This window comes from Staurois parvus, unplaced genomic scaffold, assembly GCF_062004578.1.
Source record: "Staurois parvus isolate SC_StPar_1 unplaced genomic scaffold, SC_StPar_1.0 ptg000422l, whole genome shotgun sequence".
Taxonomy (NCBI): Eukaryota; Metazoa; Chordata; class Amphibia; order Anura; family Ranidae; genus Staurois; species Staurois parvus.
The window spans coordinates 11129275-11142511 of NW_028318218.1; the positions used below are offsets into that span (position 1 = coordinate 11129275).

At 43.1% G+C, this 13237-nt stretch overlaps 1 protein-coding gene across 3 annotated transcripts in view; it reads left to right on the plus strand.

Annotated features, from left to right (window-relative positions):
- Positions 1-13237, plus strand: part of ASIC1 (acid sensing ion channel subunit 1) — a 306638-nt gene that overhangs the window by 274022 nt on the left and 19379 nt on the right. For all 3 annotated transcript variants that reach the window (XM_089687318.1, XM_089687319.1, XM_089687317.1), the window contains one exon: positions 7568-7659. In XM_089687318.1, coding sequence (XP_089543444.1) covers positions 7568-7659 — 92 coding nt within the window. The remainder of the gene's footprint in view (positions 1-7567; positions 7660-13237) is intronic.

A 13237-nucleotide genomic window follows, 5' to 3' on the forward strand; every position in this document is an offset into this window, starting at 1 on the left:
CGTGGTTGTGATTGGGATAGTAACTTCAGTATTTTGTCAATTGCTGTCTTGTATCAAGAATGGAGAGCCAGAGTTGTGGTTTCACTCTGACTTTTCTGATCTGCATGCTTGTCCCAGTTCAGGATCTCAAAAATACCGAAGCCAGAGACTGCCAGGAAACTAGCATTTTCCAAAGGAAGTCAAAGTCCACAATACCTTCACTGGTATACAAATTCTATAGCATCACACTTACCTCACTATAGCTGAATGCTGCCAATGAATGTGCGGTTAATGCCAATGGATTGATCACATTGAATGTGCAGGGTCGTCAGAGATTTATAAATATCCCCCATTGTCTTATCCCAGAATTTTATCTTCAATTCCTAAAACACAGAAACCTATAACATAAAACCTGCTTTGCATTTAATTAGTGTAATGATTCCCGCACACCAGAGTAACCATTACGCATTTAATACTGCTCCTCGTGATAGAGGAAAGGATAGGAACCAATGACACGTATGTTAGGCACATTCTGATTTAATCAAGAAAACATTAGCTTGGTGTGACACTTGCCGGGAGCAGCTTGGTTTCTGTTGTGTGCTTTCAGTGGCCTGGCTCCTATGTAGTTATAGGTCATCATTATGGGCTCATTTGAAGACAGTTACAGAGGCTGGCGTCTGTGTGTTCAGTCACAGCTGTGGTTGCTGTTAATAATATGCTAAGCTCTATTTTCTTATCATCCCCATTAACCTTCACAGCTAAAAGTAATTAACTATATCTGACTAAGAATATGTCACCAACCTGAAATATGAATGATTTGCTAGCATACAAGTCATTTCTAGGCCTTTTGTTTCGGATGCTATAGAAATGTAGTACTATTATCCCGGCTCAGGGGCGGACTGACCATTTAGAAACTCGGGCACTGCCCTAGGGCCCGGGGTCAGTAGGGGGCCCCATGAGATGCCCCAGGTACCTTTTTCATAGGTTTTTTTGAGTTTGGGCAAGGACACAGGGGCCCCATGATCCCCTATTGCCAGGGGGCCCCATGAGTTGTCAGTCCGCCCCTGTCCCGGCTCCAATATCTCCAGGTATTTGTGAACCATTTATCATGGTAAGTTTCAACATCCCATCGCTGACATGAGAATGTTTTAGTATATGCTCAACAACAGCCATTGCAGTGCCATGGAGTTGTGCGTAAATGCATTCTACTGGCCAGAATACTAAATATTTCTGGCCAACAGGGCCATCTTTAACATGGGGCAAAAGGGATAGCTGCCAGTCATTATTGTTGGGCACAAAACAGCTGGCCCTTGAGCCCGCACTGTCCATACTTACATAGTTAGTCTGGCTGAAAAAAGACAAAAGTCCATCCAGTTCAACCCAAAAAAAAAAAATTATAATCCTACACCCACAGTTGATCCAGAGGAAGGCAAAAAACCAAGCAAAGCATGATCCAAATTGCTCCTGCAGGGGAAAAATTCCTTCCTGATCCCCCGAGAGGCAATCGGATATTCCCCGGATCAACTTTACCTATAAATGTTAGTATCCAGTTATATTGTGTGTATTCCTTGCCAGTGATCTGCCAGGCAGTTAGGAATGCTAGTAAGCTGTCCCTCCATGCTCATGTCCTGGAAATCAGAGCCGCAGTCTGGACAGCTTACAGCCATTTCTCTTATTGCTACATGTCCATACATTGTGGATCATCGTATCCTCGTAATAGGGATTGCTGCCCACTGTCCGCACATCTGGACTGGAATCCCGACTCCCCCTACTGTGTACTATAACTATATTCCCTTCGCACACATTCCTGGAAGTATGGCTCATCAATAGAGGGTGCTGTACAACTACCAGCTGGGACTGGAAACATCATAGGCAAACATTCATATTCGCCAGTACACCACGGATCTCAATATGGTCCATAAAGGTTTTTATTCCAAAAAGATCACATCACAAAGAAAAATGCAACGTTTCGGACCCCTTCGTCGGGCATGTGATGAAGTTTTGCATGGCTCCGAAACATTGCACTTTCTTCGTGATGCAGCACTGTGGGTGGTGGGGGCATACAGGGAGGGCCTGGGCAGCAGAGGGAAATGTATGGTGCACAGGGAGGGTGATGGGTGCAGCAGGGAGGGAAGGGGAGCAATTACTGGAACCGTTCCCCTGTATGCTATCACTGTAGCAGCTGGGAGGCAAAGGAGAAGAATCCAGCTTTCAGCTGCTGCAAGAAAAGCCATGCAGGGGATCAGTTCAAATAATTCCATGGCGTGCTGATCACCCTCCCTGCCCACGTCCAATTCACCCAGCTGCCTGGGCCCCCCTGCTGGCCTGGGCCCAGTACAGGAGGAATGATGGTACCTACTTATCCACGACCCTGACAGGAAGAAAATGCAAACTCCATGCAAAGAGTATCCTTGTTGGGATTGAAATCTAAGACCCTTGTGCTGCTAGGTGGAAGTTCTAACCACTAAGTCAGTGCTCTTCATCGTTGCAATGAATAGTCTGGCGACCAGGTCTCTTTAGCTTAGTTAGGTCTCTATCTAAATCATGCCTCCTTTACCTAAATTCTACATTAGCAGGGGTGGACATACCATTTGTGAAGTCTCTCTGAGATGTACTAGATGTGGGCCAAAATGCTGCTGAGACCCCTTCCTGCTGTTACGTAGAGCTAGACACTGCTCACTTAACTTTCAAGGCTGGTCAACGTACAGAGCAACTAGTTCCCAATTGTACCTTAACTGGAGGGACTGTTCCTCTTTTGGAACCAAATCCCTTTATCTTCCTCTGTAAGTATAACATCTGTATTTAAAGAATGTATTATTTAACTATCAAAAGTGTTTTACTTCACTAAACCTTATGCAAAATCTCCATAATATAACATTTATATTTTTAAAAGTCAATAAGGGAAAAATGTTTAACCACTTCCTGTCCGGACACTTTTACCCCCTTCCTGTCCAGGGCAATTTTCAGCTTTCAGTGCTATCACACTTTGAATGGCAATTAAACGGTCATGCAACACTGTACCCATATACATTTTTTACCATTTTTTTGAGACAGATAAAACTTTATTTTGGTGGTATTTATTCCCCTCTGGGATTTTTATTTTTTTTGCTATGTAAATGAAAAAGTCCAAAAAGTTTGAAAAAAAGTGTTTTTCTTATAACTTTTGCAAATAAATAATATTTCATCATAAATCCTGGCCAAAATGTATTCCATTATCTATTTAGTAAAAAAAAAAAAGCCAAATTAGTTTATAACCAAAAATTATAATTTTTAAACATTTTTTTTACATTTTTATTTCCTTTTTTTATATTATTTTTTTTTTTTTTAACATACTGTCACCCTAGTAGTACAGTGTCACCATGGTGACACTGTACTACTTGTGGGGGGTGATGAAGATTTTATTTTTATTTTTTTAAACTGATTGCTTTTACACCCATAAAGGATGTAAAAGCAATCATTTCTCTTTCTCTCTGTCTATATTCTTGCAGCCATTGAGAACTACTGTGTGAGCTGTGATTGGTCACAGCTTGTCACATGGTACAAGGCTGTTGTGAATAGCCTTGTACCATGTGACCTCTGTGATCATTCCCAGATTTCACACCTAGTAAGCAATGATGTCACAAGTGACATCTTGCTTACTACTTTGCATGTGATCACTGATTGGGCAATCAGCGATCACGTGATCGGGACCTCGTACAGAGGTCCCGTCCAACGATCTGTCAGGAATCTAGGAATGACCAGAAAGGTGTGGACTAACACAGGGAAACGCAGGTTTCAGGTACAGTATAATACAGTTTATTATTAGCCACCCAGATATATATATAAACGCACAGTGAGCAAACCAGCCTTCCAGATATATATATATAAACGCACAGTGAGCAAACCAACCTTCCAGATATATATATATATATATATATATATATATATATATATATATATATATATATAAACGCACAGTGAGCAAACCAACCTTCCACTAATCTTAGGAGGTGCAGGAACACAGGCGTAGTCAGGGCTGGAGAGGTGGAACGGTCAGGCCGGCCGTAGGGTTCTGTAATGACCGTTTGGTGGTACCTCTAGCGGTCCTCAGGACAGGATTCCCCAGGGCGCGGAGTCTAAGTCCCAGCCCGCTTATTCACCAGGGCCCCTGATGGTGGGGATGGACTTGGAGCAGACAGGAACCAGGTCGCGGCCCCTGAGTACACCTGCTAGTGGTAGAGGGATCCGCCAGAGGTATGTGCAAGTACGGCTGGATCCGTGCAGGATGGATGGATGGCAGAGTAGTTAGCGTGGTCAGACGGGCCAAGTCAGCAACGTGCGGGCAGCAAGGTACCAAAGGAGCAGGCAGAGAATGGTCAAGGTCACAAGCCGGGTTCAGTATCTCACGGGCAGCGCGGTACAGGGGATCAGGCAGAAGGATGGTCAGGCAAGCCAGGGGTTCAACAGGAGATGGTCAGCAGAGGTCAGGATCAAGCCGGGTCAGCAACGAAGCAGGAACACAAGATACCAGGTACAGAGACTCATGGGAAAACATACACCAAGGCCCAGATCACAGGCCTGGTCATGCCTTAAATACACCTTTCTGCAATCAGCCCCAGGTTTGGCTGATTGCACGTGTGAGCTTCTGGCTGCTGAGAGCACCCGCTGGTCAGCTCTGGTACTGCAGCCCACACGGCAGGTGAGTCCCACCACCAGTGCTGAGTCCATTCCTGACACAATCAGTGTTTCACTGTGTCCGGAGGACACAGCGGGCACCAGATCGCGGTGCTGCGCACTCCCAGGGAGCGCTCACAAGCAGGGTGCGGGGAGACTGTTTATAAACGGCCACCCGACCCTGCAGTGCCACCGTCCGGCCGTTTATATACAACGGCCAGACAGGAGGTGGTTAAAAAGTATTTGGTTAAACCGTTCATTTTTGTTTATTCATTTTTGTCCCCTGCATAAAAGGGGCTGTGGAAGATCCTTTGCGTGAATACATTGAATGTGTTCTTTCTCCTAATCTCAGAAAATTTTGAGGCATGAAGGCATTCTTCACAACTAAGGGTTTGCTGGTATATAGCATCCATGCATTGGCAATTGACCACCACTTTCTGCCTGACTGGCAAATGTACATTGAGACATGTAGAATGTTTCTCCAATTTACTTATGACACTGTCTGTACAGCAAGTGCTTAAAGTGTTACTAAACCCAGGACCCTGCATTCACTATATCTGGGTTCCCACAGTACACACAACATGGAAGTGCAATTATTTTAGTAAATATAAACTGCTAAATACCTTTTCTTATCAGCAGTTAGAGCAGTCCTGTGACTTCTATCAGTGTTCAGCAGAGCACTGGTTAAAGCTTGCAGGAGGAGTTTTCATTCTGCTCTAGGAGGATTCAGGACTCCTGACCTGTGTCTAGACAGTGCTGATTAGCCCTGTGCTGATCACATGCACTCTCCCAAGAAAAAAAGACCTCTCTAGCAATACACACCAAACTGAGCAAGTGTAGAGTGACTCCACACGATATTTGTTATCAGGAGATAAGAAGGGGACACTGGAAGAAGAGGAGGATTAGAGAAGTCAGGATCAAACAGCGTTTTTACACAATGCAGACGATTAACCCCTTAGGTTCCACAGTGAGTATAACAATCATGCTTTACTCCATATACAGATTTTACTGTTGTGGTTTTTTTAACACTTTAAGTGTTTGTACTCAGGCAGGAGTTAAATGAGAAACTCCAAAATTGTACATGCTCAGGGGCTTTTGTTGACTTTGTCCACGATGCGCTTCTCTTCTCTACTATAAAATCCCGAAGCTTTAAGTCTCTTGATTTCATTGTACTTTGAGATTCCCTTTGATTGGTGTGTTCACCAGTGATCAGAGTTCATCAGATGACCTGAGACAAATGCAGAATTCAGTTGACTTTGCAAAACTGAAGGCAATACATAGTAGCAGTTAACTAACCCTTGTGAATGTGATGCTGCGCTGGAAATAGATGTATTGCCTATCCTTGTGAAGACAGATGCTATTACAAGTCATCGATATATCTATAAGGAATTAAAGATACATGTAGATTTAGATAAATATTGCTACAGTTATCTAACCAATCTGTGAAAATGTTTATTTTGTACGAAGGTTTTTTATGTTATTTATATTTGCTATGGTTTTTGTTTTCTTTTTTTTTTATTTTCTCTTTCTTTTACTAGTTTCTTACCAGTAAAGCAAAGATTTGTGTGTACATTGAGACCATTGTATGTGTACCAGATAATCCATTGTCACTGTCCTGTCTTTTCATTTGAATTTCCACACTAAGCACTTTGAATTTCCTCACACAGCCTGCTAGCATGAATTGGTCAATGTTTACTAAGATAACTCAAACCAAAAATATGATGTGCTTTAAGACTTTCACATTCTCATGGGGCCATCTAAATGTTAGAATGCTTCCTATGAGCATGCACATCCCAGACAGACACTCATATCCACATTTTAAAGTATTCCCCTGATGGAGACCTAAGAGTGTATTTTGTGCCCCACTTAGAGTTTATTGGTCATGTGTTTCAGAAGTGGGTTTTACATTCATAGCTGACATGCAGATACGTTAGGACTGGTTCATACTGAATGCCATTTACAAATTACATAAAATAAAGCTAAACTGCAGGAATTAGATACAATTCCCCTTTTTAAGCCCCCCTCTCTGTAAGGAGTAAATACGCATTTAGGGGTGCAGGGGTGAGGTTTATTACCCTATTCCTGGCTCCAGCAGATTTTCTCAATCCATGTGATGGGTCCAGTGCTGCAGTCCCTCTAAGGTGCTGTCAGCTTGGGTCGCATGCCTACCTCCTCCACACACAACACAGGGTTAATCGCCTTACATTGTACATGATGACGCAGAGGTACCATGCACAGACCAGACTGGAGCCTTCTAGACCAGAGATAGAGTAAATATTACAACGTATCCCTGCACCTCTAGACTCAACTAGCCTGTGCAGTACAGTGAAGGGGAAGAGAGGAGCCTACTTCAGGGGTAGATTTTGTATCATTCCTAAAAGCCAACTCATCTGTGGAATAGAAAGCTGCATTATATTACGTTTTTGATTTTCAGTTTAGATACACTTGAAGTCTTATTGTAAGAAAGTCTTTTTGGCAAGTCTTAGTAAGGCCTCATCCACACGGGGTGTATCAATTTGTGCCCCATGTTAGGGCCGTGTTTACCCACATAGGGATGTACAGGTGTGGTGTTCAGTGCATCCTCATGCAGGCAGTCCCATTGATGTCAATTGGAACACAGAGGCTACAAGGCCACAGCCCTCGCTCCCAATCTGACATCTATTCAGGTGTGTGTGCACCTCCCTGAAGACAACCATTATGTGTTGGAGGCTGTGCACCCGCATGAATGTCAAACTGGGAGCAGCATCTGTGTCCGCGCAGTCGCTGTGTCCCAATTGACACCAATGGAACTGCCTACCCAGGGATGCATGGAACCTTTGTGCATCCCTGTCTGGCAAAGAAAGGTCTTTTGGCAAGTCTTAGTAAACGTGACCTGTTCTAGTCATTGTGTCCATTACAGCGCACTGTCTTAGCACCTTTGCTTTCTCTCTAACAGGGACAATATTTTGGTTCTGGATATTTTCTTTGAAGCTCTAAACTATGAAACTATTGAACAGAAGGCAGCATATGAGGTGGCGGGACTTCTTGGTGAGATATGTGTTTACCTAAAACATTACTTTTTTTTCTTCACTCTGCAAGAGCTTTTTATTGACTGCAAAATATATAGTACATCTCCACAGTACAACATTTCCGCAGAAATGTAATCATTAATGTGGGACGAATGCCTGGATAAATGCTTTTTTTGTCTTAAAAATATTATGAAAAGACTAAGACGCTGTTACACAAATCCATTCATACACACACATATATATATATATATTTATATATATATATATACTGTATTGCCAAAAGTATTGGGACAACCCTCCAAATTATTGGATTCAGGTGTTCCAATCACCTCCATGGCCACAGGTGAATAAAATCAAGCACCTAGGCATACAGACTGCTTCTACAAACATTTGTAAAGGTATGGGTCGCTCTCAGGAGCTCAGTGAATTCCAGCGTGGTACCGTGATAGGTTGCCATCTGTGCGATAAGTCCATCTATGAAATTTCCTTGCCACTAAATATTCCACGGTCAACTGTTAGTGGTATTATAACAAAGTGGAAGCAACTGAGTACAGCAGCAACTCAGCCACAAAGTGGTAGGCCACATAAAATGACAGAGTAGGGTCAGCACATGCTGAAGCGCACAGTGCGCAGAAGTCACCAAATGTCTGTAGAGACAATAGCTAAAGACCTCCAAACTTCATGTGGCCTTCAGATTAGCACAACAACAGTGCATAGAGAGCTTTGTAGAATGGGTCTCCATGACCGAGCAGCTGCATCCAAGCCTTACATCATCAAGTGCAATGCAAAGCGTTGGATGCCGTAGTGTAAAGTACGCCGCCACTGGACTCTAGAGCAGTACTTGCCTGACTTCATTGTGCCAAGTGTAAAGTTTGGTGGAGGGGGGATTATGGTTTGGGTTTGTTTTTCAGGGGTTGTGCTTGGCCCCTTAGTTCCAGTGAAGGGAACCTCTTAAGGTGTTAGCATACCATGACATTTTGGACAATTTCATGCTCCCAACTTTGTGGGAACAGTTTGGGTATGGCCCCTTCCTGTTCCAACATGACTGCACACCATTGCACAAAGCAAGTTCCATAAAGACATGGATGAGTGAGTTTGGGGTGGAGGAACTTGACTGGCCTGCACAGAATCCTGACCTCAACACGATAGAACACCTTTGGGATGAATTAGAGCGGAGACTGTGAGCCAGGCCTTCTCGTCCGACATCAGTGCCTGACCTCACAAATGCGCTTCTGGAAGAAGGGTCAAACCTTCCCATAGACACACTCCTACACCTTGTGGACAGCCTTCCCAGAAGAGTTGAAGCTGTTATAGCTGCAAATGGTGGGCCATCTCAATATTGAACCCTACGGACTAAGACTGGGATGCCATTAAAGTTCATGTGCGTGTAAAGGCAGGTGGCCCAATACCTTTGGCAATATAGTGTATACACACACATATACATATATGAAAAAAATCATTTGTGTGGTTGGAGGGAGTCTATATTGGACCTAACCTAGTTTTGAATATTGTGACAATGTATAAAAGCACATAGGAGAAAACATTTTTTTTTTAAATGTTAATGTGTGTGCAACTAATAACTGTACAGAGAAAAGTCCCCACTTTGCCATTTCTGGCTAGATGCAGGTCTACCACGTCTGATGGAGAATCTGGACCTACAAAGTTCATTTTGAGAAATGACAAGGAAAGCCATCATTCTCTATACTCCCATACACTTATTTGGAACAGACTGGGACAATTCCGTACAAACTACAAAAACAAGCTCTCACCCAAACAAATGCATCCAGGTGTAGGGATCGATGCTGATATAGAGAATGTTTGCCGGTTCACGTATACTGCCTGTTTTAGGCTAAGTTTAGATGTGCGGCTAATTTGCCATGCCCTAATTTGCCATGCCTTTGAAATGTGATTCACGTTAAGGTCACTTTTCAGAAGCGTTTGGCAGAAGGTGCGGGGGCACTGTGACATATCCTCACTGCCTGATTGAATCCCGTAAATGCCGTACCAGCGTAGCGGTTGTGGGGCATTTGCGGTTCGTCCACATTTGCTTGAATGCGTCATGCTCGGTGGCAGCAATGCCTACCCAACATGACAGGGGCAATAATTTTTGCTGCAGGTGTGAAGCAAAGCATTGCGAGTGAGGCATGTGAACACCCCTGTCTGCTGCCAAGAACAAGGACCATCATGGCAGCATCATCAGGTCTTATTTACCTCTTGCTGTCACATAACACACATCTGTGGTGGCAGAAAGGGTAGGCTTTAACGCCCACACACCGCACATATACGTCCATTGATGGCTGTGGCCATAGACATCTAGTAATCATTAGTCAGATTACGTGTCCACTGTGAGAGCCAATTGCAGTGGTCTCGTGTTTGGGCATTTGTTTGCCCCCCTCCCTCCCAAACTGTAGAGATGCGGGAGCTGGAAAGGTGTTAACTCCTTGGCTCAGAGGGTATGCAAATATGCTACCTCTAAGAGGCTGCGCCTTGGCGTCGAGGGGCCACATATGTGCGTACCCAATGTAAATATGCCGAGAGTGCACGCCTTGCGCATATTTACCAGCACCTGAGGGAAAGGTCCCGATCGCTACTTTCGGTTGGGAGCTTTCCGATCATGTGACCGCCGTGATAGCCAATCACGGCAGTCACATAACCCTGAACCCTGTCCTGCCTCCCAGCATCATAAACCCCTTAAAGGGCCAGGAGGTTCCAAGGGGTTAAAGGGTTAAGTGTTTCTAAGGCTAGGTTCACATCTATGCAGTTTGCGTTTGATCCGTTTCTGCAGTTTTTTTTGTGGTCCAGTTTGCATTTTTGCAGATACGCTTTTGCCGCATTTTTTATGCATTTTTTTTCCTTGTTGCTAGGCAGATTAAAATGCAAAGCGCAGCAAAAACTTACTACATGCTTTTCTGCAGCGTTTTCTATAGAACCAAAAACACAACTTTTTGTGTTTAAAAAAGTTGCTGACCCTTTCCTGAAAACGCGGAGAATGAACGTGTCCAATTGGAAATCATGTTAAATGGAATGTAATGCGTTTCTGCAAATCGCTGCGGAAAACGCTTAGGTGTGAACTTGGAGTTAAGGCAAATTTCTATTTTATTAACTTAATAAACATGTTAAATTCACCTGTTCTGTGCAATGGTATATCGCAGAGCGGCCCTGAACCTACCCCACCGGCCGCTTGCGATCTTGACTCCTCCTCTTCTTCTGTGTCTGCTCCCATAGCAAGCAATGGAGGGGGCACAGCAAGTAGCAAAATGGTTTTTTACCTTAATGCACATTCCGCTTTTAGCTTTGGAACCGCTTTAGTTCACCTTTACCAAAAAACTGCCTATGCAAGATAAGGGGCACCTATTTAAAAAAAACAAACTTCAGCTTTTACCAAAGTTGAATAATGCTGCAGCTGTAGGCTATTTATGTACCTCCTGAAGTCTGGCCAAAAAACTCCCCGAGATTGCATCATATCGTCAACTAGAGGCAACCTCCTTTTTTTTAAGTTTTAGATAGAGTGGAGAGGGATTAGAACCCCTGTCAGTTTTTATTGCTGCCTGTGCCCCCATTAGGGAGATTCACCCTCTCTCTCTATGTCCTGTTTGCCCTTATCATTGAAAGTGAAAGTAAAAGAAAATCCTACATTTTGTATTGTCCCCAGAAAAGTAATAGAGGGGAAATCTTCCAATGGGGACACTAGTTCTGGTGACCTGGGGGGCCCCAAGGGATACTTTTAGGGTCAGTTCAAACTACATGCATTTCAGTTGCTTTTTTTTTGCATCCAAAACACACAGAAAGTAGGTTATATGGTTGACACTGTCATAGTTCACATCAGTGCTTGCAGTTCCAGTGCGTTCCGGTTGCAGAAAAAAAAGTAGAACAGGCTGCATTTTTTCTGCACAAAACTGTACTGGAACGCTGTAAAACGCATAAAAAACGCACTGGAATGCACCAAAACATCTCTATTTAAATTGAAGAAAAAGAGAGGGAAAAAAATTAACTGAAATGCATAAAAAAAAGTACTGGAACATATAAAAAAACGCACCAAAATGCGTCAAAAACACGCATGCAGAAACACATCCGGAACGCATCTGCACTGCATTTCTATAGTGTGAACAGACCCTAGGCTCCGTTCACACCTCTGCAGTTTGTTTTTTGCACTGTTTTGCAGTGCTTTTTGCAGTTTGTTTTGCTTTTTTCTACAAACGTTTTTGATACATTTTCACTGCGTTTTGCGTTTTGTTCAGCTCTTTTTTTTAAGCGAAATTTTTTTTTCTGCTGGGCAGAATAAAAATGCAAAACGTGGCAAAAACGAATTACCATAGATTTCAGCAGATTCTCCATTGAAATCTAATGTAGCAAAAACACTGCTTTTTGCTTTTAAAAAAATCTCTGACCTTTTCCAAAAACGCAGCAGCTCAAAAAAGCATAGATGCCAACATGTTCCATAGGAATGCATATAAAAGTGATGCAGCCCTAAAGATAAAAAATATATAAATCAATAAATAATATATGAAAAAATATAATAATATATATATATTAAGCAAAACAAAATGGCAAATGACCCAAATCCACAAAGGGATATAGGAGAGACCGTGACCCTTAGCAAACAAATAATAGTGGCTTAGTGCAAAATAAAGTGTCCATAGTTCATATTTCTAAGACGTGCAGGTGTATCACAGCACACTCCAAACGTGATCCCAGGCAGTCTGGCTGCAATGGCCTCTCACCTCCACTCTATGACCCCACAGGGCTACAAAGCATAATGTAGATCACCTCTGGATCCCTCCAGCCAGTAGCTCCTCAGATAGAAATGGCATGGGCAGTCATCGCATGAACATGAACAGTATTCAGCCGGACCAGTAGGCAAACGGAATGTACCCTCCTCAGATGTCAAAAAGCTCATATGCTCATAAATGAGGAAAGAAACACAATCCTCATAGTGTATTACTGCTTTTAATGGCCAAAGGACAACAATAAGCCAAGAAAACAGAGATAAATACACTTACATAGCAACAGCCTGTTTCCAGTTAGTTTCAATAAGCTGGGGGTACAGCATGATCAGAAGGTGTTCCAAGATGGCGCCACGCCGGAAGTACGTCGACCCTGACGAAGTCACGAGTTACGTGACGCAAAGCAACGCTTTTTGACATCTGAGGAGGGTACATTCCGTTTGCCTACTGGTCCGGCTGAATACTGTTCATGTTCATGCGATGACTGCCCATGCCATTTCTATCTGAGGAGCTACTGGCTGGAGGGATCCAGAGGTGATCTACATTATGCTTTGTGGCCCTGTGGGGTCATAGAGTGGAGGTGAGAGGCCATTGCAGCCAGACTGCCTGGGATCACGTTTGGAGTGTGCTGTGATACACCTGCACGTCTTAGAAATATGAACTATGGACACTTTATTTTGCACTAAGCCACTATTATTTGTTTGCTAAGGGTCACGGTCTCTCCTATATCCCTTTGTGGATTTGGGTCATTTGCCATTTTGTTTTGCTTAATATATATATATTGTTATTATATTTTTTCATATATTATTTATTGATTTATATATTTTTTATCTTTAGTGCTGCATCACTTTTATATGCATTTCATTTATTGTC